The 21,587-nt window shown below is 43.4% G+C and overlaps 1 protein-coding gene across 17 annotated transcripts in view; it reads left to right on the plus strand.

The window, feature by feature from the left end:
* FOXO3 (forkhead box O3) overlaps positions 1-21,587 on the plus strand; it is a 76,306-nt gene that overhangs the window by 50,178 nt on the left and 4,541 nt on the right. For 4 of the 17 annotated variants that reach the window (XM_026071976.1, XM_026071974.1, XM_026071975.1 and 1 more), the window contains exon 2: positions 8,074-9,508. In XM_026071976.1, coding sequence (XP_025927761.1) covers positions 8,074-9,474 — 1,401 coding nt within the window. In that variant the 3' untranslated portion in view covers positions 9,475-9,508. The other 13 variants (XR_003254556.1, XR_003254553.1, XR_003254554.1 and 10 more) reach the window with 13 other exon arrangements.

Raw genomic sequence — 21,587 nt, forward strand, 5'->3', positions numbered from 1 at the left:
AAAGTTACTAAAGTGAAAATACTTGAAATGATGGGTTTAGCTATATTAAAAAAAAAGACAAATCTGCTGGTGACACTGATTGCGAGCAGAGATTCTAACCGTTTTGCTGTGTCTTCGCAAAGGCCCAGCCACGTGTGTCCATTTTGGCTTTTTTTGTATGCAACTGTTGGTGTTTAAGTTCACTTTAAAAACCGTAAGTGGCAACATCGCTTTCTTTCTTTTACTGATGGCATTCAGGTGCCGGGCAAGCCTGCACTGATGGGATTTTCATGAATTCAGCACCTTGCAAGATCAATGCCTTAAAGTAAATTCCTCCTCTTAATTAAGTTAAATCCGTTGATTGAAATTAATTGCGTTCTCCAGTTTTGTGCTGACCTGATATAACGCACGTGGAAGGGGATGAAAGAGGAAGCTCTGGACAAGGTGCCTTTCGCAAACTCCTGAGTACGTTGCCTGTTTCCGGCTCCCAAAAGCTGGTGCAACACAGGGGGGGAAATGTCAGCGTGACACTTTTACRAGGCTTCGTACGGTAGCAAGTGTCAGCATACGTGTCTCCTTAATATCAGCAGGAGTGGCTGGAGCAGGAGGTGCTGGAGCAGGCGGTGCGGCGCAGGTCCAGCTGCGGGAATGGAATGTTCTCCCCAGCCCTCCAAGAGCACAAACAGCTGGGAAAGGGGTTACTCAGGCCAGTTCCAAATTTGCAAAAAATAAATACATGCCGCACAGCCATTGCCACGCCTCTTCATGAACTTCGTTACGCTTTTCGGTGTGTTTTTTTTAGTTTTTTTCTTTTGGCCGAGAGGATTTTTCCTGCTGCCTTTCCTCTGTGTCCRTCTCTCCTTCGCTTCGTCTTGTCCCCGCCTCGGACTTTGTTCTTTCTAGTAGGGCTCCACACTTACGTTATTTAAAATATCAACATTTTCTGCACTCTCTGCTTCCTTTCTCCCAACATCCAGTGGAAAAAAATAAACTGCAACCAGCACGCTCTAGTCAAAGCAAAACAAATGTTATTTATGAGAGTCCTCCTGTGGTCAGTAGACATCTGACTGTAAAATAACTGGTGATTTTTTTCTGCTAACTGGAAGCGTGATGCTTTGAGACAATTTCCAGGCAGTGTGTATTTTGAGTTAAGTTTTATTTACGTCAGTGCAGCAATTCACACTATCAGTGTTTTCAAAGAGTGAGGCAGCAGTTGTTTTAACTCGACTCTTTTTTAATAGGAAAAACATTTGATTAAGTGGTGACTAAGTCCTCTTAGCCGCGCATTTTGAGATGCCACCCGCCCCGAAAGGGAGGGCATAGGCCTCCTTTGCCTGCAAACTGTCTGCGGCCCGTCCTGGCGGAAAGGAGCAGCGCCGGCGGCGGGAGCGAGGCGCGCGGAGTTAGGGAGGGGTGGTTTTGCCCTGCTCTAATCAAAGTCCTCCATCGCACTCGGGCACAGCGCGAGGGCCTTCGCTTGGGACGGGGGGAGAGCTGCACAGCAGCACATTTCAGAGCGTAAATCTTCACTGGGCTTAATATCCTCCCAAGGGGCTTTATGATCCCTTGGTGCTTTCTTCCCTTGCTGGGCGGTGGGGCAATGCCGGGGTGGAGGCGCACGGAGAGAACTAATCACACCGAGGGGCTCTTCTAGCGCTTCCCCTACGATCCTGCTCAGAAACACTTCTCCTTTGAAGAGAGGATGAGGAGGGAGCTCCACAAAGCGACCCTTCAGATGTCAAGCTGATTTTTTTCCCTATATCTGTGGGTTGTTTTTTTCCCCCCCTTTTTTCCCCCCCTTGGCAGGAGGCTATGCTTGGGTGACCCGTTTGCCTGGAACTGGCTGGGCCGAGCCTGCGTCGCTCCCCGCTTTCTCCTTTTAGCACTCCAAGGGCCGCAGGCTTTGTTCGCGGCGTACAAAGGCCTGCTGAATGTCACTTTTGTGGCAGCGGTGCTCTCTCACGCCCTGCTGCTGCCGAACAGCTGGTGCCGTTTGCAGGAACTGCCTTAAGAACTTGCAGATAATATCAAATCGTGAGCATCAAAAATGTGGTGGCGCCAGAGCTGTTTTCTCGCGTTGTGTGCATAACTTGTTCAATGCTAACTTCTTTCCTGCAACTTCAGTAATTTAGGGGAAAATATAATAACAAACAAAAATACGTCATATATGCTTTATATGAAAAAAAGACAGGCAATCAGAAGGCTATATATTGGTACAACGTGGTTGGGCAGGTATTGAGGGAGGGCTTTCCTTATGCTTTAGTTCCTGCTTTTCCTGCATCTCCAGAGCACTCACTACTATATTACATTATTTGTCTTTTTCTGGTTTGCAAAAACTTACAGGGAAAAAGGTGGGAAAGATAAAAAGTTTTGAGACCTCTTTGGCCCACAGACTTTTAAGTTCCTCAAGAAGGGCAGCACTACGGTCCTATAGAGCAGAGCAGGAAAAGACTGTATGGAACCAACAAACTGAATCCCCATGTCTGAGACTTGCAAATTCCTTTTGCCAAAAATTCCTATATTCATGCACACAATTGGCAACTTTAATTATTCATAATTTTGAAATCACTGCATCTGTTTTCATGTTTACTTGCTACTGAATCTCATTGAGGACTTCAAAGCAAACAAAATGTAGAACTGGTAGTTGAAGCAAATTTTGAGTTACTTGATGAGAAGGCAGAAACTCTGGTCCAGACAGATGGGCAAAAAGCATTGATTATTCACAAGCTCCTCTTTCAAGGACAATGAATACAAACAAAGTAGTTTGCTTTGTTTTGCTTTTCCTAAAGAAAAGCAATAATTTGTGGTGGAGGTCCTCTGCAGGAGTATTCATCCCAAAAGAGATGCGTGCTACAAAATTCTGAGCAAGGTGACGTAGGTTGGAGACTGAAATTCAACTTAGTGAGCAAGGGCCATTGAGAAGTGAGGCTGCCGTTCAGTCAGCCCATGCCAGCTGGAGGCTGATAAACTGCAGTTATTTTCATGGCTTCTTTTCTGTAGTATTAGATCTTACTCCTTTCCCTGCTACGTGGCTACCAGAAAACTTCATATGGTGAAGTTAGGACATTAAATATGTTAATAAAGTATAAAATAAAGTATTATTCTCCCAAGTGAGCCTTACCAGCGTTTATGAGTCTGCAGATAGTGTTTCTTTTTCTCTCATCATTTCCCAGTATCCCAGTTGTTAAAATAAACCTCTGCTTTTGATTTGTAGATGTAACTTTACAGTTTAGGAGCCTGTATCTGAAATAACGAATTAACTACTACAAAACACTGAAACGAAAACAGACCAGTGTGTAACTTGGACTGGGCAGTCACCAGGTGCACCTTGTCTTGCTAATCTTTAGGCTTTTTTTTTTTTTTTTGAGCAGAGGCTTTTAAGAGTTAAGTTACACAACTCTCTTTATTTTTAAAGTGAGTGGATTCCTTGTTGCATTGTTGAGAATGATAAATTGATACCACATGTTGCTTGCAGACAAAAAGGACTCTGTATTCCAGTGGAAGCACTTGCAGCTGGTGTCTGCGTTAATGGACGGGCTCCACAAGGTAAACACAGTTTGGAAGAGGCGCGCGCAGACACAGGCGTGCAGGGGTGGGGGAACTCGCTCCTTATTTCAAGCCGAGAGGATTTGCTGGTCTTGCCTGACCGTGGCTGAATGTTGAAATCGCTCACCGTCCTCAAGCCTTTCTGGGAGGCTCGTTCAGTTGTTCATACCAAACCAGGTATATAACATTTTGGAAATGTTTGCAAACATATCCGTCTGCAATCTTATGAGTGACATGTAATTAGGACATGCTAGGTGATTTCATTTTTTTCATGAGCAAATAGTGGCTGCTTCAAGGAGTAGGGACTGAACGCACTTCTGTGCAGCGGGTAAGCGTTTACCCCTTCAAAGTTCAAAATGTGGCCCTGGGTTTTAGGAAAATGATATTGCCCCACGTGTTGCCCATCCGACTAAGGCCACTCAGCTGCTGATTTCTTGCTAGTGAATGGCTGCGTGCTGGCGGGCCGTCTCCTGCCCTGTGCCGTGCTGTCCTTTGCACGTACAGGTCTGTATGAAAAGCTAAAGGTTGCGAGTAGTATCGCAGAAAGAAGTGCCTGGTGAAGGAGCTCACCCCTCGCCCCCGGGGCTGCCTTTGGGCAGTAACCTTTGGGAAGCTGGCAGTCAGGTAAAGCAATGTTGTTTTACTGTACCACTCTACCATCCTCCGCTCAAATCACATCTGCCCTGTCTTTTGTGTTCCTCTTGTGCTGGGTCTTTCTCATCTTCAGTGCCTTTATATATATTTATTTATTTATTTATTTTTATTTATATATATATTTATATTTATTTTTTTCCTGAAGGACTGCTTAAAAACTTTGCTGAGGGACTGAGACCCAGCTGGGCTGGGCACAATGCTGTACTGTGTCCTCTTGATCTTATCTGCAGGAACCTCGGTCTTCTGTCTCTGAGCAAAGTACATAGCATACTTCAGGTCTGGTATAAATAGTAATTCTAATAAAGGGAAGAGCGCATCGTATTTCTTTTCTGCTCTGTTCTTGCGAAGTCCGTATGCTGTACCCACCAGAGGTATCTGAGCTCTTTGCAAGGTGTCTGCAGTCTGGCCAGCATCTGTCCCATGTACATATGTTCTCCAGGGCAGATTCATGAGAGTGCCTTTATAGATCTTTTAAAGTTTCTCATTGTATTCTGGCATGGAAAAATGTGTTACATTTCCATCGTAATGGCCTTATCCCTCTCCCCAATTAAGTCAAAGGCAAAATTCCCCTTGATTTAAATGGCAGCAGGTTCAAATCATAAACTGTATTTTTTTGGCTTCCCCACCTCCTTTGTGGTTTGTCACATGGTCATATATCGCTAATGCACATGCTTGTGGGCAAACGTTGCCCCAGAATCTCTCCTTGTATTTTAAGCAGACATGAACTTTCTTTGACAGTTCAGAGACCAGGTACAAAATGGGCTTATTTCCTCCCAGATTACAGCCTGGCAGCCCGGTGCACCAGCCTTTACTCATGTGAGTTGTCAATGCCAGTGCCTCCTGTAGCAACACTCACATGTGAAAGGATTAGAGGATACAGCCCTAATTTGATTTGGCAGAGCTTCCAACACCAGGAGAAACCAAGAAACTCGGATACTGTTGCTGGAGAGGTTAGTGGGGGAGGTTACGTGAAAGAAGTGGGTTTTAAGGCACTGTTTGAACAGCGGGTGGAGATGGTGTATGCAAAAATAAATTGGTCCATAATTATGCTTAAGAAAACAATCTTCCTACAGAAGAAAAATAAAGAAAACATGGGCTGGAGCATAAATGGCACATTGCGTAATGTAAAGGGAAACAAACTGCTTGGATTTTTTCATAACCACCAATTTTCAATGCAAAAGTATTATTACATTCTTTTATTACTTGTGTATTACCAAAACTGAGCAAAAAGATGCTATAATAGAAAATTACACATGTGCACATACATATCCACACGTGCAAGAGCCCTCATCCTGAAAGGTGCTTCAATCCCACAATTTTACTAATAGACTGTTTTGGATTTTTTGTGGTTTTAGACCAGATAGTTTCATGCTATGGTTACTGCCAGCAGAAATAAGCCATCTTATGAGAATATCATGGGTTGAAAACTGTTAGCTGATGGCACTTTGCTGTTTGTTTTCATGTTTGAAGCTACACAGCATGCTGTGTAGGCCACCTCTGGTATTTCTTTTCTGTGTTTTCCAAGACTGGTTTCGTTAGCAAGAGTCAGTGTTCTGTTTATTCTTATATCCAGCATTTTTAGCTCTTGTTCAGCATGGTGTGTAGGACTCCTGTAGCGTGGTTTGGTATGGCATTTTAGCTCTGTGGATCCTGTCATTGGATCTTTGCGAAGAGAGATCCTCATGCAAATATTCTTGCATACAGTTGTCCATTGCAGTCAGACAGGATGAATGTGAGAGCTACCTGCACTGATGCAGTGCAAGCTGGAATCTCAGAAAATGTTATTTTTCAAAAAGTCAACAGTCCCCAGCCAGCTGGGAGAAACCTGAGGAAATAAGCAGTGGCATCTAGTTAGTAGAGGTTAGAAACAGATTTTTGCCAGACTCAAAATACAGTTAAAAATATCAGCAGTTAAATAATAAAAAGCTCTTTGCCTCTTAGACTGAAGCATTATTATGCTGCAACTCAATCCAGCATATTTTAATGGCATTATAGTCCCTTGCAAATAGATAACTTTATAGCTGAAATACTGACCCAAACTTATCTGAGTATATCTGTAAAGTCTGGTCTGCTCTGTTGTGCAAATTGTTTAAAACATAACAGTTACTATTTTGAACCAGAGTCAATATGATTTCTCTTTTCATTAAGTGATAATCACAAATGCGCCTGCTGTCTGTGTGTGAGAGGAATTTTAGGCGTTTTTTTCATTTCAGAATCTGATAAAAACCACAGCACTTAGAGGGGAAAAGGCATTTTATACTGAAAAGAATTATTTAAAAAAAAGCTGGACTGTATTTCTTTATACATCCAATGTGTCTTCAGTTCATATATGTCAAACATCCCTTTATCCTAACGATGGAAATGTCAAGATGCTTGTGCATGATTTGTTGATTGATACGTTCTTTATTCATTTAAATCTGGAACTCCTTCAGTGCCTTGTGAATGAAGGGATGCTTATTCTGGAGGGTTTGACTATGCTCTGATCCTGTTGACTCTCTGTTTTTAAGACATACTGGTAGAACACATGTATTTTTATACTTTTTATAGATATAGCTGATGTTTGCCAATTAAAAAAAAAAACAAACTCATGTAACTTTTTAAACTTGCTCATCTTTAGCATGCAGGAATAGCACAACTGTTTTGTCAAGAGAATATGGCATTGCTCCAAAAATCTTTGACTTGCATGTGGGAAGAAAAAAAAGCCTGGAAGCATTCTCACTAGCAAATACTACTTGTTGGTCCTTTTTTGAGATGTATGTTAAGCCCAAGATCAGTAGGATGAGCAGAGTTAGGTTTTTGATCTGTTATTCCAGTATAAACCTGGAGTACTTTTACTAGGGCTACTGTGGGCTGGTTTCCTCTGCCTTCTCATTCTGGAGTAATTTTGGCTGGTTTGTGCTGATGTGGTTTTTGGAGCATGGGTGTTCCTGGCTAGTGTGAGTAGGTAACACCAAGAATGGACTGTGCACTGGCCTCTCCTGAAAACACTGTCTTTTATAGCCTCTGCTAGAGTCTATAAACCGTGTACAACTTTATACAACGCTGTATCTGGCAGCATGCAGGGACAGAGATATCGCTGTGCACTGTGTCATGTCATGTTTTGAAGACTGTGAGGATACTGTATCGGGGGGACAGCTGGTCAGCTGCAGTGGTTCAAGCGTAATTCTGGTGCCTCTGGTCAGGAGAGAAAGTAGAGCTTACTCAGGCGCCGCATGCCTCTCGGGGAGGGTGACAGCAGGTGTAGTTTTCTCAAGAGTTGTTATGATAAATACACAAATGCACATGCCAATAAAGGATAACAAAGACATTTGCAGGGGCTGCAGTGGGGGTGKCCACCCTTCCAGCCAGTTTTTTGCAGTGTTTTTGCAGTTTTTTGAAGGGACTCGTCCAAGGTTGTCAATAGTGTAGAGCTTTGTCCTGAACTGAAACTAAAGGAGAAATGCAGCTACCTCGAGTCTATTGCTGTTGAATGATTTGAGGRCATGGGTAGTGGCCTCGGGTTTTACCCTCATCCCAGTAGAGGAATAGTTGGGAAAGAGGAGTTGGACACGTTGTACCCTCATGCTGATGCTCCTAGTTTGTCTAGCTGCTTGCTAGCAGGGACGGAGCTGCGTCACGCTCCTTTCCCTCGGATACAACTTTGGGGGTATAAAGATGGGCACCAGGAGAGCACAGCTAGTGCAGGGCTTGCTTTGCAGCAGCATGCAGGCAATCTGCAGTCACGCGCCAGCCCTCCTCTGTCCCCCACCCAAGAAACCCATGGTGATGTCCACAAGAGCTCAATGTTTTTATTCATGTTGGTGTTTTCATGTGATGTTGGTTTTGTGACTGAGATTTGGGTAGCAAAAGAAGTAGTGCTGGTCTTGACCTTTTTGTTTTATTCCTCTCCTGCAGAATTCAATCCGGCACAACTTGTCACTTCACAGCCGATTCATCAGGGTGCAGAATGAAGGCACTGGGAAAAGCTCTTGGTGGATGATCAATCCAGATGGTGGAAAAGGTGGGAAAGCACCACGGAGACGTGCTGTGTCAATGGACAATAGCAACAAGTACACAAAGAGCAGAGGGCGGGCAGCTAAGAAAAAGGCAGCCCTGCAAACTGCCCAAGAGGCAAGTGAGGACAGCCCTTCTCAGCTCTCCAAGTGGCCAGGGAGTCCAACTTCCCGCAGCAGCGATGAGCTGGATGCATGGACAGATTTTCGCTCCCGTACAAATTCAAACGCCAGTACGATAAGTGGCCGCTTGTCACCAATTTTGGCAAGCACCGAACTAGATGACGTTCAAGATGACGATGCTCCGCTTTCTCCTATGCTGTACAGTAGTCCATCGAGCTTGTCCCCATCAGTAAACAAACCATGTACTGTGGAGTTACCTAGGTTGACTGATATGGCTGGGACAATGAATTTGAATGATGGACTGACAGATAACCTCATGGATGATCTCTTGGACAATATAACACTCCCTTCCTCCCAGCAGTCATCCACAGGAGGGATAATGCAGAGAAGCTCCAGTTTTCCATATGGTTCCAAAGGTTCAGGGCTGGGTTCTCCATCAAGTAGTTTCAACAATGCCGTATTCGGGCCATCGTCCCTGAACTCCCTTCGCCAGTCGCCCATGCAAACCATTCAGGAGAACAAGCAGGCCACCTTCTCTTCCATTTCTCATTATAACAACCAGACGCTGCAGGATCTTCTTGCCTCTGATGCACTTAGTCACAGCGATGTCATGATGACACAGTCTGACCCACTCATGTCACAAGCCAGCACAGCTGTGTCCGCCCAGAATTCCCGCAGGAATATCATGCTCCGCAATGACCCCATGATGTCATTTGCCGCGCAGTCCAGCCAGGGCGGTCTGGTCAATCAGAGCCTGCCCCATCACCAGCACCAGTCTCACAACTCCTCTCTTAGTGGCAGCCGTGCCTTGTCAAATTCCATCAGTAACATTGGCTTAAATGACTCAAACAGCTTGGGATCCACCAAACATCAGCAGTCACCTGTCAATCAGTCTATGCAAACACTTTCTGACCCGCTCTCAGGCTCCTCTTTGTATTCCTCTAGCGTGAACCTCCCAGTCATGGGACACGAGAAATTCCCAAGTGACTTGGACCTGGATATTTTCAATGGGAGCTTGGAGTGTGACATGGAGTCCATTATCCGCAGTGAACTCATGGATGCAGATGGGTTGGATTTTAACTTTGATTCCCTCATCTCAGCCCAGAACGTTGTCAGTCTGAATGTGGGGAACTTCACTGGTGCTAAACAGGCTTCATCACAGAGTTGGGTACCAGGCTGAAGGATCTTTGAGAACAGGGGAGATGGGCAAACAGGTCAGTGCCCTGTAGATGTGGTAAAATACTTGGTTCCTTAGTTTTATTGGAGTTTGCACCAAACACTTAATAGTTAGTGCACACTAATAATATTAATTTGGCTTGTGATGGCTTGCTATGTTTTGGTGTGCAACAGGCAAAACCAAGATAAATTTGGAGGTGTGGGGGGAAATGAGTCTAAGCTATAAAAGTCATTCAGCTGCATCCCTGTCAGCACACATCTGATGCTATGCATCCTGCTCAGTTTAGACATAAGAGAGGTTAATGACAAATCAAGCAAACCAAGGTGGAATATGTCTTCTTTGAAGTCGCAACAGATGGATTCTTCTCAGCAGCCAAGGCCTCACGTAGTCAAGCTGTGTTATATTGGGATAGGGCAAAGCACTTTGCAGTCAATGGAGCAATATTACTGCAGGGGAGGGGGGAGAAATGTCTTTGCAAGATCCATATGCATGCACTGAAGATCTGAGGTGTGGGACAGATCAGGAGTGAATCAGAGTTGTACTTTTCGCTGTGGTACAGTAACCCTAGTGAAATTGTTTATTTTTATTTTTAAATGTATTTCTCAGAGCAAAAAAAAATAGCAACTCAAGGAATTATATTTTGAAATAGTAAAGGTAGGATCCTGGACCCAGGAACATCTTGATTTTAATGCTTTAAATATGTAAAATTGGTTGGGCTCCCCCCAGACCTAAGTAAGTATCATTTTCTTTTGGCCTCCACCAAGAGAACATGTATAGGTTTGGGTTGTGACATAAGTCCTGTTCAAATGTTATCCTCAAATGTTAGTTAATTCAGATTAATTTTTTCAGATGACTGTTGTGGTTTTTCTCAGAGCTTCTTTTCCACAACTCTGGGGGCATTTGAACCTGTAAGCATTGTTTCTGTCATCCTTTGTGATTCTGCAGGCTTCTGCCTGTACCTCTGCCTACTGACATGTACATATGCACTGACTCATGGAGCAGGTTCCACGCAAAGTGCCCCTTTTCCTTTGTTTATTTATTAGTATAAGGGAGTAGATTTCAAAATATTATAGGATAAAAGGTTAGCTATAAATTATTGAAAGTATTCTATTAACTTCAGAATAATATGGAGAGTATCCCAATGGTGAGGTTAAAAGAGGCATTCATGCAGTCTGCAGCTTACTTCCAACTTTCTTTTTTTCTGGGGAAAGGATGGAAAGAAGGAGTCAGTGTCTTTTGACTTTATGGTGCATAATTTGCTGGTGAATGGCCCTTTCATCTTTAATTGAGTTTTCATTCTCTGTTTCGCAGTTAGATGTTCAAGGGGAAGCTTTGCGGTAGGTGAACAGCAGTGATGAACCTCCTGAATATCTTCCTGTGTGTCTAGAGGACCATGGAAGACATGTGCTGATCTGCTGTATTTAAGGGAAAACAAGACCATACAAGAGTCCTTCATTTAATCAGTGTGCAAAGCTTTCTTGCTCTATTGGAGCAATTAGTTTGCACAGTACTTTGACTTTTCTTGGGGAGAGGAGCTCCTCTGCTTCTTTCTCATCTTAGCTCTAACTGCAGGAGCGTTGCAACGCAAGGCCTGGAGGTGGTCTTTGGAGGAGCTGTTGTGTAGAGGGTGCAGCTTGGACAGCCGAGCTCTATCCCACTGACCATGCATGAGCTAGCACCTTGGAAAGCCAAGGGCGCCAAGTGAATGGCTACGGACATTCACAGGCTTCTGGTTTCTTTCAGTTCAAGCCCTTCATAATTTAAGAAAGAGAAGGAAAAAAAAGAGCAAAAACAAAAGTGATTTGAGAACTGGGGAGCAAAAACTTCCAGAAGGCCACGCTTGTTGATCTGTTCTCTCTTCCTTTCACATGCATGAGCAGTTTGGATTGAGCAGTTTGGATTTAGAAACTCTGCCTTTTTGTGTGGGGTGTTTAAAAAAAAAAAAAGTGGAACTTTATTACTGTGAACCATCTGACAGTACAATTTGCCAAAAGGAGCTTAAAAAATAGATATTATTGGCAGTCTTGCTTGACACATTCCTAATAGGAAAATAGCAGAGACTCTTCTTTCAGTATCAGCGTTTGCTGTGTATAGGTAAAAGATATGTGGAGGGATACTTGCCCAGGCAGGGCGAAGGGAGCACACTGTGCCGGCTCCTCCCAAAATACTCTCAGCTGCCTCTTAACCCCAGCCCATTGCATTCATGACAAGTGTAGCTGCCTCCACCTTTTTCAGGCTGTACCCACAGAGGAAAGGAACTGACACCTCCATGTGAAGGATTCGCATTTGGAGGACAGATTTATTAACCAGACAGTTCTCCGTGGCGGATTACTGTCCAGTCATCTGTGGAAGCCTCTTCCTCTCTCTCTGACAACTGGACTGGCTGCTCCTGGGGGCCTCTGGTATGAGGTGCAAGCGGAGATGATTTCTGCTGAGCTTGTTCATAATGCACAGTTCCTTGTCTGTTAAATAATGCTGTGTGAGAGTTTGCTTCCATGTGAGGGTCTTTTATTTTGATAGGAGCGTCTCGCATGAAATAGGATGTAATCATTCTGAGTTGTTTTCTCAGTTATTTCTCCGCTTCACTGTAGCAATAGGGATCCCTGAATTAAAATCTTCTCTTGGCAGTTTTCATGGCCTCAGTAAAGAGTCTTTACAGAATTGGAGGCAAGGAAATGCTTGCAGCAGGACAGTCTTGCCCTTGCCAATGTTAAATCCGTTTCAGGAAGGTGGCTAGCAGACTAAAGCAGTTATGATAGGTTACTGGCATACCTAGCCAGAGTGAATGCTGTGTTCTATGAAGAAATAGGAAAGAAATTGGAGTTAGTCTGGGGGCAGAAAAGATAGAAGCAATTACACAGCTATTTAGCTTATACATACCAGAGGTATAGAGGGGGTTTACTTAGGAAAAAAATCAATTACACTTTCTGTGTTGGGAAGGTAAAACATGTGCAAAAGACTCCAGCGTTACTAGTTTAGTGCCGGTGCACGTTTATTGGAGAGAGCATTCCCCAGTTCCAGTGCACTGGCTCCGCGCCCGTGAGGTTTGCCATGGTCAGCCTTTCAGAGGGCCCTAATTGAGGCATATAGCTGGATTTGTTTGTTTTTTTTCCCCCTACGAGAAGGAAAGGAGAAAATCAATATGCTTTTTTCTTACTTTATTCACCCAGCCATAATTTTCCCCTCTCAGACCAGTTGAGGCCTCTGTTCCTCTCTGTCTGCCTGCTTCCCAAGAGTACTGAATATACCCTCCACCCACTCCAATAATCATCAGGCTGTTTTTTCAGCCTGTTTATCAATAAACAAAGACATCACTATTCCCTAGCCTTTCTCTAGAATACCTTTTATTTTTAAATTAATGTGTCTTCTCTCAGTCTGGTATTCCCACAACTCTTCTCTTTACTCTGTGGTCCTTCTCAGCCTGTGAATCCTAAGAGACTTGGCATTCGCCAAAGAATAGCCCTAAACAACCTGACAGGGGAGACTGGTTGGGAGATTTATAGCTGCCTGGAATGTCATGAGCTGGTGATCAACCACTGGTTAGACAAACATTTCTCCTGGCATCAAAGCTAGCATAAGGAGTTGTTTTTGCCTCGATTGTTTCAGCAATCCAGCTTATAACAGAGCTCCCCAGATGGCTCCATTGGCAGAGTTTGAGAAGGGGGTGGTGGAGGATGGCTAAGTTGCAAGTAGGGCAGGAACCTCTTAAGCTGGCTTTGCTGTTTGAAAAACTCCTCATATAACTGCATGTTTTCAGAGAGATTTTAATGTGCCATTTAGCTGGATCCCTCAGGGCTCTGTAGCAGAGTTGTACTGAAGTCAAGTTGACTTGCGTGAAAATTGAAAGTAAAATACTTCACAGATCAGTTAAAGTCATTCATTCTATTCTAGCATCATTTAAGTCCTGAGTCATATTCTTGCAGCGGTAGAGTGCACAAACTACTAGCAGTAGCAGCATAGAGTATTATTTCAGCAAATATGATGGTTAACCTCTCCGATAAAGAAAAATCCTATGAAACCTAATGAAATGCCTGTTTATATTTCATTAATCCATACCTGTTTGGACTACTTGCTGATTTGTTAATTTGCATTCAACCTGTTTCTGGGTGAAATCCATACCAAAGACCAACACATAGATCTGTGGATCACTTAGTATTCACTAAAACAGCATTTTAAACGTTCCGGTAGATCATAGAAAGGTCTCCGTTTGGGTAGAGTTTGTCCCCTTTGATTTGGAGAGCTCTYGCTAGACAATGTTCCATGAGGACAGTGATTTTATTTTTTCTTTTTCAGAAAGCTTATTTTCTGCTCATGAAAGGTGAAGTGCAGAAACCAGAACTTGAGGACCTATTGCCTAAGGATCCTGACTGCCTCAGGACCAAGCTGCCTTCCCTTCTCTGTTGATTTCAAAGATGAGGTTTTAGGAGTAGAGCTAGCAGGTTTCATATGTGAAGCCAAGGTGGGGCTACATTTAAAAATCTAAAGGAAATTCAGTGGAACAAAATGCTTCTGCTTCATTTTAAGCAGGTTCGTGGTTAAGGTGGTGGCGCACTTTTAACACTGAAGTGTTGTTTCAGCCAGCCCAAGCTTTGAAAGGTGGTTTTGTGACTAGCTGCACATCAGACTCGCCAAGTTTAGTCTTTGAATGAAAATATCTGGGTGGAAAACTTTGTATTTTGCTAGGAACAGGGATTCCAGTAACTCCAAGCAGAGCAGAGCCCAGAGCAGGCTCCTTGCTTGCTGCGTGCACACCAGCAGTGTGCGAGCTGCATGGGAGCTAGCACCCGGTGGAGCTGCCAGGCTTGCTCCGAGCACGTTGCCTCTGGGGAGGARGAGAGGCGAAAACGCTGGACAACCACCCCAGAACCTCCCTGCCAGGGCCGCCCCTGCCATCTGCATTGCATTTGTGGCATTTCCCTGCAAAAAAGACCCCCAGACGCAAGTGACAGACGTGGCTTGAGTCCCTTCTRCACCCTCATGAACGGTCTGCGATTTGGCTCCAGACGCTCACGAGAGCTGTCACAGCCACCCAAAAATGCGGCAAAGCAGATTCGGCTACTCTTACTCACGCTTCGCTCTGTGAGTCAGGACTGCTCACCGAGGCCCTGCTCAGAGTGAGTAAAGGCAGCAGGAGCTGACATAAAAACACCATGAATTGCTCACTGCTTTGGGAAGTTGTTTTTGTTTGTTTGTTTGTTTTTAATGGGTTTACATTTTTATTTTTTATGAACTTAGGAAAAAGATCTGTAAAAAAGCCAGGATTCCTTCCACAGCCTTGTGTTGTGAACAGACAGCAGCTAAAGCCAGGATAACGTTCTGATCCTGTGGTTTGGGTGTTTTTCTGTTTTCGTGGGGTTTTTTTTTTTTTTTTTAGTACATTATGTATTGTCATGTGATCCAACAGCAATAATTAGGCAGAAACTTGCTGTCCCTGCAGATGCCAAGATTAGAGGATGACATACTCTCACCAGATGACAGCATAAACTGGTATTTTTAGAACAGCCTGCATCACTTGGACTCCCCAATGTTTTCCTCACTGTATCAACAGCATGCAGATTTTATTACAGAATGAGTCTTCATAAATCGTCTTTTTCATGTGAATGAGCTGTAGTGATTGTTAGGAGCTGCAGATTAGCACTTGTTCTGAGATGTGCTGTGATGGTTACAGGTTGATTTCTTTCCTTTTCTTTTCTTCCTTGGAGATAGTCGTTTAAATAGCTCCCTGAAAACATATTTTCTTAGAGAAGTGCATAATCAGAGATTCTGTTTAGAAATGTGACATCATGCAGCTGAGTAAAGGTTGAGATATTTTTCCATAGGAAGTCATTGCTCYGCTGAAGTGATGAAATGACAGTCTGAGAGGTTTAAGTCTTATGTTCATGACAGTCAAAGAGCACAGGTATAGCGTAGGCAGCAGAGATGCACTATTCCATATTTGAGTGGTATTGTAAGTAAATAACTGGGCTTTTTCTCCTGGCCTGGAGAGAGAGGATGAAGGAAGGATGCTCATACACCGCCCTCCCTCAGCTCCTGGTACAGGTAGTGGAGAGCGAGGGCATCTCCACCAGAAAGCTCCTGTCAAGGTTGCCCCCAATCAAGCTGGTCTCACCGTTGACTCCACAGAGTATGTGAGGACACTGGCTCCATTAAATAAGGTACCTGCAGTTGAGTGGTGGGAACACCCCCCTCTAGTCAAGTCTTACAGGGCTATTTCATCAGCTTTTCCACTCTCATTGGCACGCAGGGTGCTTAAAAAAAAAATTTTTTTTTGAAAAATTGGTTTTGAGGGAGGCCCTTGCCTCTCATGCCTCTCTCTACCACATGTAAGTTCTGATACAGGGGATCCTGCCTTACAGCAGCATGGTGGAGCTCCTTTTCAGCGATCTGTCTAAGTGTTATTGGCCTGTCATTTCCAATGAACTGCAGAGGAGAAAGAGAAGACTACACAGCAGGAAGGATCTTTATAAAGAGTGGCTTGCTACCTGGCAGAGAAAAAATAAACACTCTGTGAGGGCATTTAGAATAAAGAAGAGTAGATAGCGTGTTTCCATTGCACTATAAAACTACAAYTCAGAATGTTTATTTCTGTTGCCAGTCATGTAGATACCTTTTACTGTCCAGGTGGGAAAGTGGCATTTGTCCTCCAGATTCAAAAGTGTAAGCCAAGTCCTTCACTTTTTTTGCACAGATGGGGTAGTTATGCATCCATTTCTCGTCTGCAGAGGTGGTACAACAGTCGTCTTCCCAGTGCCCCCAAGTGCATGAAGAAAGGGCCGTTGTTGCAGCCGATGTGCTCTACCCCTCACAGGACGTATATTTTGCGAGCATTTGGGGCTTTCTTCTCCCATGCAGCAAGCCTGTGCACTGGTACAGCAGCATCCTGCCTAAAAGCTGCTGTGTTGAACACCCAGGCTGACCTCCTTCCATCAGTGGCAGTATTATCTTTGATTTCAAAACTGCCAGGAACTCCCCCAGAACTGGCACGATTTCCACCCCCCTCCTCAGGCCCCTGAAGGAAGGGCTGGGGATAAAATTTGCCATAAAATTGTCAGGTAAGAAGCTTGGAGACTGCAGAGAAGTGATGCCCTGTATCTAAATTTTTCACAGCTGGCCAGGGCAGAGAATTAAAGTCAACCAGATGTGATGGTTCTTAGACAAAGACAATTGCATATTAACAGTGCTTGTGCTGGAAAGCCGGCATAGCTGCGTATTGACATATCTGTAGGTGTAAAAACAAGTGTCGCAGCATATGGTCTTTTTGTATGGGCAACAACACAGTGACATATGTAGTGTAGTCTGTATGAGCCTGCTCCTCTTGCAAGCAAGTGCAGAATTTCCTGCGAGTTCAGTTGTTCAGTATCAGGTCCAGATACGTTAGGGAAACCCTGAGCTACTTTTCCCTTCAACTATGTGAGCATGGGTTACCACTTTCTTTCTGGGTGTCTCCTTTTCAACTGTAGAATGGGTAGAAAGAACCTTACCCACTTATCTCCCTTGCTGGAAATATTCAAGACTTGGCTTGGCAGATAACCTAATCTAAGGCCCTGCTTTCAATGAACGGTTGGACCAGATGGTCTCCAGAAGTCCCTTCCAACCTAGAGTTTTCTGTGATTCTGTGAGTGAGGCTTAGTCTGTTAAAAGCTTAATAAAGGTTATAAAAGTTCAACATACTATTTTTTACCTGATTCAAACTATTCACAATCATAAAAGAAATGGTAATTTATTAATGGTTTAATTGCATATGATRTATATTCTACACAAAAGTAGAAAGAATAGGAGAAAAGGAAAAATTCTTCTCCCTCCTCCGGTTTGCCTTATACAGACAAAATATACAGTTCATGGAAAGCTGAAAGTAGATTTAGATGAATAAGTGCTGAGATCCGTAGAACTGAAGTCATTTTATGCCAATAAATTAATGCTAGTCTCCCAAGCAGGCAATCTGGTGTAAAACTTCACTTTTAAATCACAGAGATTTATTCTGTATTGGGGGGGGTACAAAAAGTAAAGCCTTGGTTTATCATGTGTTCTAACTTTTTGTGATGTTGCAAGTTTTTTTTCTGTAAGAACAAGCATTAGTGTTGTTACAGTCATGACAAACAGCACTGTCTCCCACAATGAGAGAGGAGGTAGAAGACTGATATATCAGAATAACATGCATGTTAAAAGTCATGGCATCTCACAACAGTTCTGAGCAAGCCTTTTATCCCAGAGAGCAGATAAAGAAAGGGAGAATGATCTGATGTCTTTCTTCAGTTACATTCGCTTCTGAAATATTTGGTTATCTGCTATGTTTTGCAATGTTTTTGGAACGGAACAACAGCAACAAATGGAAAAGTTACTTTCATGTTTTACATGCATATGCAAGTACCAGCATAGCAACTTCTTAGCTCCCGTAAATTTTGTTCTGTGCTTACTTTCTTCCTCTTTCTGTTCTCCACTTGTTCTCTGCCTCCTTTTCAGAACTGTAAAGATTCTATTTTTATGAGTACAATTTAAGGACAAAAACTCAAGTTGCAACATGCCTGAAAGTTCAGGCCCTTGGAAGAAGATATGTTAAATTGCCAAGAAATTCACCTTAACCTCACGGAGTTGTATTTCAGCACAGTGCCATTCTGCTGTAGTACATGCTCTGCCTGTACAGTATCTCTGTGACATAATGTGTCACGACATTGGTTTTCCTCATCTTTATTCTGCTCGAACAAAAAAACTTATGCAGCAACTCTGTTATCATAGAAGGATTAGCCACAAAAGTTATCTTCCTTATTCATTTCTAAATACTTTCTATTCTTCAGGACTGAGCTGTGAAAACCCCAGGCAGAATATTAACTTAAGCAAGAGAAGAACTGTCACTATACATAATCAAGTATTGCTTTTTGAGCCTACCCCCATTTTAGAGAAGTAGTACTGCTGGTGGCTATCACAAAAACAAGGGACAGAGGCACTAGAATAAAGGTACATCTACCACTAAGGGATGAAAGTTTCCTTCAAGATGTTTACATCCAAAGCTTCTGGATGGTTCCTTATAAAAGTAGTTATTGGGATTTCCCATCATTGGGGAGCAGTACTGAGTGGTACCCAGGGAAAACACTTGTTTTACAGACCTTTGAGTGGTGATATTTTTCAAGATTCAGTCCACTCAACAAGCTTGTCAGCCAAATTGGGAGCTCTTTAGTAGGCTGCCAGGCAGAGGAACTGTGTATTGATAGTGCAGTTTCTAACACCATAATTCTGTGAAGGTGCCCATGACTTTTCTTGCTGCAAAACACTGTATGTGCTGATTGTTATGGCTGCCTTACTGGTAAACTCACCACTGATGCACTTTATCTGTGCCTTGCTCTCTGGGAGCGTCGATGCGTCACCTTTCTGTTCTGAAGAAATTTCCAGTGCTGCGTAATTAGCACCAGTGGGAATCAAAGGGAGAAAGCAGTATGCAGCTGGTGATACTTCAGAGCTTCTCTGATGGTGCTGACATGCGGCTTGGGAGATCCCCTTCCAGCTAAGGGGTGGAATGAGGTGAGATAGAGGTAAGGAAATGTTATTGCTGGGAGGGAAATCCCAACCAAGGACTCAGCCCCAGAGAAAAGCCAAAGTAGCATTTCTAGCAGGTAAGCAGCAAGCTAGAGGATGGGAGGGAGTAGAAAAAGAGAGAAGAAAGGGACACCTCATTTCCCACATAATCACTTGCAAACTAAAGAATTAGAAAATACAAAAGTATTTGAATTGTGTTATATACTCCTCCACCAAATAGGATAAGCAGACTTAGCATCTATGTTTCAAAATGTCTGTGACATTTTGATGGATGTGACAAAAGCAGGAGTTCATCTTGACCTACCTTTTATTTAATGGTTTTTGTGTTGCTGTTTTAAAGATATTATTTTCATAAACCATACACCTATATAGATGCATAAGCTATACTTTGACGTAATACTGTGGCTACTTCTAATGTCCAGCAGATGTATCTTTTATTGAAATCTTCTGCACACAAGGGGTCAAAACAGCTGTAGTGGGATTGCCTCTGCTTTCAGTGCATGTGTGGTTGTGTGTGCGTGTCGCAGGACCCAGCTATGACTGCGGTTGTGAAGACTGCGCCAAACTTCAGAAGGAAGTCTAAAATCCCTTATTTTCACTTTCTGATAAGATACAGACTCCAGGTTTGGCGCAGGAACTTTTCAAGGGACAACTGTATTTTCCAGGGAGTGGCTTAAGAAGACTAGGCAGAGGATGTTTTTCGGGAAGCTCCCTATCCAAAAGTTCCCCGCAGCCTAAGGAAACAAGAAACCATGCCACATATAAGAGCCAGAGGACTGGACTCTATGAGTGTTTACTTCCCTGCCTGATATGGTTTTCATTGCTAGGAAATAGCAGGCTACTAACTCAAAATTAATAGTTTTTTATGGCGAGACAGAAGGTGAGAGCGTGCGTGTCTATTGTGGACTTTAGTGGGGTAGTTTAAAGGCATGTAGGTTAAGACTTTGATCTACTTCTTTTCAATTTCTAATCCATTTGCAAGTCCGTATAAACAGAGCTGTGAACACAGAATGTGTTTTGCTTTGGCTATGAGCAAATGTCACCTTAGCTGTGCATTTGTCTTTGTTAAGCCTAAGTCTCTTAAATCTTTGTAACCTCCAAAGGACAGGTGCTCTCAGAAGAAATACCAGGCGGTGCCACATGCACAAATTATGTCCACGATCATCTGTCCTCCAATTTTCATAGTGCAATATTTTACATACATTTTTAATTTAAATGTTAAACACTACTCTGGCACTTATTTAGGAGTTTCTGTACTTGTTTACTTTTAATTAATAGCTCCATTTGAAGTCAGGGAGACTTCTCACACATGCTGCAGCTTAAGCTTGTGCTTAGCTTAAACAGCTGCTGACTGAAGCCTACCTGGTTTGCCAGGCTATGGTGCTCAGGACGGAGGCTTTTCCCTGTAATGAATTTGCACTTTGGGAAGTCATCAGTTTCCAGCCTCGCAGGTGCCAAGGTTTTAATGAAAAGTTGGGGAGTACAGTAGTGAAAAAGGCATGGACTTACTTGGTCCACGTTCAAGTCACTACGCAGGTTTTACTGGAAGTTGCCAGGCCCTGTGTGGGTGTCTTCAAGTGACCTTGTTACGGCCATCAGGACATACTTACTAAATGGAGYCAATGCCAGGCAGTCGCATTAACGAACGGCCAGCATTAATTTACTCTTTGGAAAGGAAGAAATCAATATGTTGATCCAGTCAGAAATCCCTTTATTCATAAAAACAGCCTACCCCCCCAAAACCCCACATAATTAAGGCTAAAGCCAAATTTTGTTTGGGTGAAATGCGCAGTCTGTCTGCTYCCTAAGCCACTCTGAATGAAGGGCTCTCCGAATGGTACCGGGAGCAGCTGTCATGCTGTTGCTCTAATAACCATGAGACAAAATGATTAAATTTCCATCAATCATTTAGCATTATCAAATAGGTCATTTTAATGAAATATTATCGCAGGATCAGTGTCTGGTACCTTAAAAAGGAGAGGCCTCAGAATATCCTCTGCAGTCACGGAGAGTCGTTTCACGATGTCCTTTCTAAGGCGTTGGGTGATTTCCTGTAGAGGAACATAGGAATTGCTGTCCCAGCTTAGTCCAGCAGTCCCCCTCAGTGCACCCATTTTTCTGAGGGCGGCTGATACCAGGTTCGTTCGAGAGTAGAGACATTCCTGTAATCAATTTGAATTGCTTTTTGGTGTCAGCAAGCGCCCCATTGTTCTTGGGCTGTGTAAAATCATTGGTCATTCCTTGGGGGGAAAATCCTTAAAAGCTTGTAAGTGGTGTGGGGGACAAAGCCCTGCTTTCAAAAGCCTCTTCAGGGCCAGGTCTTTCAGAGGAATTATGTGTCAAGCAGTGCAGATGGCTGTCAAGTGTGATTTCGAAAGGTATAGAAGGTTTTCGTGGGAAAGTACATACTTTTCAAAACCCTACTAGGTGCCTACCTGTATCTTTAAGCCACTGAGTGCCTTTAAACTACCTTTTTAATCCCAGTTCAGCCTGTCTGTTGATGGTATGTCACAAGTCAAAAGTCAAAAAGTGCAGGAAAGTCAAAACTCAAAAGTGCGAACCAAAATTTGTGGCTTCTTGCTGCTTCT

Source organism: Apteryx rowi, unplaced genomic scaffold (genome assembly GCF_003343035.1).
Source record: "Apteryx rowi isolate R43461 unplaced genomic scaffold, aptRow1 scaffold_334, whole genome shotgun sequence".
In the NCBI taxonomy this organism is placed as follows: Eukaryota; Metazoa; Chordata; class Aves; order Apterygiformes; family Apterygidae; genus Apteryx; species Apteryx rowi.